This window comes from Aplysia californica, unplaced genomic scaffold, assembly GCF_000002075.1.
Source record: "Aplysia californica isolate F4 #8 unplaced genomic scaffold, AplCal3.0 scaffold00334, whole genome shotgun sequence".
In the NCBI taxonomy this organism is placed as follows: domain Eukaryota; kingdom Metazoa; phylum Mollusca; class Gastropoda; order Aplysiida; family Aplysiidae; genus Aplysia; species Aplysia californica.
Genome location: NW_004797604.1, coordinates 387,146 through 391,305, shown reverse-complemented (window position 1 = coordinate 391,305; position 4,160 = coordinate 387,146). Strand labels below are relative to the sequence as shown.

General features: G+C 39.3%; 1 protein-coding gene across 2 annotated transcripts in view; it reads right to left on the bottom strand.

Annotated features, from left to right (window-relative positions):
* Nucleotides 1–2,881, bottom strand: part of LOC101849385 (alpha-L-fucosidase) — an 11,775-nt gene extending 8,894 nt beyond the window's left edge. Inside the window, exons 1-2 of one of the 2 annotated variants that reach the window (XM_035970894.1) lie at nucleotides 2,496–2,881; nucleotides 343–449 (exon numbers count right to left, since the gene is read on the bottom strand). In XM_035970894.1, the coding sequence (XP_035826787.1) occupies nucleotides 343–449; nucleotides 2,496–2,866 (478 nt within the window). In that variant the 5' untranslated portion in view covers nucleotides 2,867–2,881. Of the gene's footprint in view, nucleotides 1–342; nucleotides 450–1,412; nucleotides 1,810–2,495 lie in introns of those variants that run through there. The other variant, XM_005102676.3, reaches the window with a different exon arrangement.
* Between the last annotated feature and the right edge of the window lie 1,279 nt (nucleotides 2,882–4,160).

The following is a 4,160-nucleotide window of genomic DNA, read 5'->3' as shown; positions in this document are numbered from 1 at the left end:
CACAGATACCATTATAAAACCTATTGGCTTGGGTTGGGTATTTTAAGGAAGAACAGATTGGGATTGATTTGGGGGTGGGGGTATTTTTTTGCAGGGAGAACAATTTACAAGCACTCTTTCCATATAGGCCAACAAAGTCTCAAGGCTTCTTCTTGACTGATTTGCATGTACCACAGATTACATAGTGATTACAACTCCTCCACACCTACCTCATACAAAAACTTTAAAACTTCATTCAACCCCCTCCCCCCCCCCCCCAAAAAAAAACAACAACAAACAAACAAACAAACAAAGACAAGAATATGCTATCTGGAGAATTATCTGTCTAGGAAAAGGACTTACCAACAATGTCTTTCTTTGGCCCTAGAGCCATCGAATTCCAGCTGAATGAGTATTTGGACGGCCAGTTTGTATATCCTTCATGATGCTTGCTTACGAAGACTACGTACCTAAAAGGGAAAGAAAAAAGAAACAGCCATTTGTTAGTACGATAACATTTTCTAATACCGTTCACGCCATTGCTGTGATTCTTCTTCATCAGGTGTCAAGTCTGGAGCATACACTGACGATCGTGGTACCCCATTCCTTTCTGTTGTCTCTCTTTTTGATCAGTTCGGTTTTTTCTCTTTGTGTTATTGCTGTAATAAACTTAACTACATCTGTAACATGGGGTTGTCACATTTCAGCACACAATAATAAAGTGAGATTTCCTTAACTCAATCATTATCAAAGCTGTGGGTGCTGTTGAAGAATCTCCCAAATTTTAATAATTATTGTTTCAAGGGAGGCTAGAGGGGATCAAAAGAAATGGGCGTACACAATGAACTCCTTGATGACGTATCGGCCACATATGCCCCATCAGCAGCAGACCCAAGGCAACGTTTCAGCACATTTCAAACCATTATACAAAAATCAGAAACTCAAGCTCGTATACTGTGTAGTCAGAAAACGTATTATGTACCTAAATGAAGCATGAGGACTTTGGTCGAGTGTGGCTGTTGTTTTATGGCGCTACAGACACAGTAATGGCCATTTAGGCGCCAGTGATAACCTTGTATTTATAAAAGATTTGAACACTGCTTGTCGTTGACTTTTTTTCAAAACATGTTTTGTTTTATTGTTTTACGCAATATCTAAAATTTTGAACGGTACTTCAAACACTAATATGATTTATTAATTTGTAATCTCTTTGGTCGTTAAAATCAGAATAAAAATTACTGAAAATAACTTATAGAAGTTGGAATCAGATCCTACAGAAAGCAACATGTAATTTTATAGTGTAAATTACAGTGCAGTAACGTGGCCTTTTCTATGTAGACCAGCGCACTATGTTTAGGCTTGCCATTGTAACTCAAATGTTCAAATGAGAATAAATAAAATCGTACTGTTCCCTTCTTTATAGCGCCACTTACTTCGCACCAGATTTTCCAAACATGTCTGCCCATTTATTCCCGTCAAAAAACTCAGCAGTAAACTCCTTGCCAAAGTCTGCGTACGTAAAGTCTGGCTTGTAATTCTTCTCCATAAATTCGACAACGGGTGGAGCTTTTATGCCTTTCCATCTATACCAGAACCACTCTGAAGAGAAGCTGGGGACTGAGAAAACTCCCCAGTGGACGAAGATACCCAATTTGGCATCATCGTACCAACCAGGCAGAGGCCTCGAATCTAGCGACTTCCAGTTAGGCTCATAACCATTGACATCTTGGAACAAGAAAAGGAAGCATGCTGAAAACAGCAAGCAAAAGGCTAGTCCTTTGCCAGCATAAGTTGGCGATGCCATGTTTCCCGATGAATGAACAATTGAAACTGCCGGGCTGCTACTTAAGTAATAAAAGTCACGTGACCAAACAATCTTACGGTCCTGAGTTGAAATAAAATCCTGAGTTGATTTTGTCTGGCCTTTAAAATTGTATTATTATTATTTTTATGTTACGAACGTCAGTATGTCAGCGGCATTCAGCAAACGTAACAACTATGACCACCCAGTGCTCACACCCTACACGAGTATTATTAAAACCCTCTTCAAAAGCCAGATGTAACCTATAATTTCTTAAATAATGTGATACAACACTACAGGCCTACGCCAAAGTGTCTCCATCATAAAGGTGTATCACATTATCCTAACGCAATAACGTTCTACAGCATGCCAGGCGAAAATAATCAATTAATCTTTTTCAAAATTATTTCACTTCATCAGAAAGTCAACTGATAACACTGATGTGATGATATATAATCTCGTAGGTCGCTCAAACCAGTACAAAAAACCTACGGAAAGTAGGCGTATGGGAGTAGGAATCAGGATCACATAGATAGCAACATAATGTTCTCTCCATTCTTATTATTTCATTGTATGTATAGAGGCCTATTACAGTGAAGTAAGATGGTTTATTGTATGTACACATGATGTATACAACAAATGTATCTTATAATGTTAACGCAGAAATGAATAAAATTGTATTTTCTCTTCTTTACAGTTATATAGATCTACTTACTTTGCACCGGATTTTCCAAACATGTCTGCCCATTTATTCGAGTCAAAGAACTCAGCTGTAAATTCCTTGCCAAAGTCTGCGTACGTAAAGTCTGGCCGGTAATTCTTCTTCATGAATTCAACAATTGGCGGAGCTTTTTTGTCTTTCCAGTTATACCAGAACCACTCTGAAGAGAAACTGGGGACAGAAAAAACTCCCCAGTGGACGAAGATACCCAATTTGGCATCATCGTACCAACCAGGCAGAGGCCTCGAATCTAGAGACTTCCAGTTAGGCTCGTAACCATTGGCATCTTGAAACAAGAAAACGAAGCATGCTGAAAACAGCAAGCAAAAGGCTAGTCTTTTACCTACACAAGTTAACGATAGCATGCTTGCCGATAATTTAACGATTGGAACTGCCGGGTTGCTACTTATAAATAAAAGCCGCGTGACTAAACTATCTTGCGGTACTGAGTTAAAGTAAGGTCCTGAGATTATTTTTCTAGCTTCTGGCATTCTATCATTAACTAGTTACCAACATTACATTCGTGGCATTGAGCAAACAAAACAACAACCGCCCACTGTTCATACACTAGGGAGATCGTAGTTTATAAAACGTACCTGTATACAGCACAATCTCCTAAAGAACAAAGTTCCAAGGCAAGGAGTATGGGGGTGGGGGAGGGGTTAATAAAGTAGAAAAGACTGGAGCAAATAAAATTCATTCGATTTAATCAAGTTATTTGCTCGGGGTAACATATCATCTCAAGCAGTTAACACACACACACACACACACACACACACACACACACACACACACACACACACACACACACACACACACACACACACACACACACACACACACACACACACACACACACACACACACACACACACACACACACACAACCCCCTCCCCCCCACGATAAAAAGACAACAACAACAAAACAAAAGACATCAAAACTCAAATTTAAACTTAAAATGGCCCTTTAACGTTTCACATAGTTTTAATGATGATATGTTAATCTTGCTATATTTTGTACTGGTACATGAAATGCAGTTTGACACCGTAATGATTGCGATAACACAGTCCCCTGAACTCTTAGATTCTTTTTACGAAGTTTTTACTATGACATGAGATGAAGATGCCCTCGTATGGTTTTTTTTTTGTGTGTGTGTGTTAGCGTTTTATCTGGCGAATACGTGTAGCCTACTTTCAGTGGTTAAGTGGTGGTCTTCTGTTGCTGCACTTACATCTCAGAATGGTTCATAGACATTATTATTCTTGATTAAATGTTATTATGGTAGCAGGTCGGTCGCACGGAATAAGGAGGATGGGGCTATAAATATAATTTTTTGTTTATTTGAATAAACAGAAGCACATCAACATAATAATGGACACAACAGACATAAACAAGAGAGGGAAAGTAAAGAAGTGGGACTTTCGAGTGGTGCACTCCAACCACCCCTACAATGTGCATAGTTGTACACTTAAAATTCTTTCAACGATCATTTATCATTAAAAAATGTATCTGTTTATCGTCTGATCAAGTCAGCCTCACTAGCCCTTAAGGGGCATGGCCGAGGTGGGGGTGTGGCGATCGGTCTCCTGCTGTACATTCGCCCAAGATCCCCAACCCCGGCGAAATAACAACAGCAAGCAACATCAAAAACACAGAGA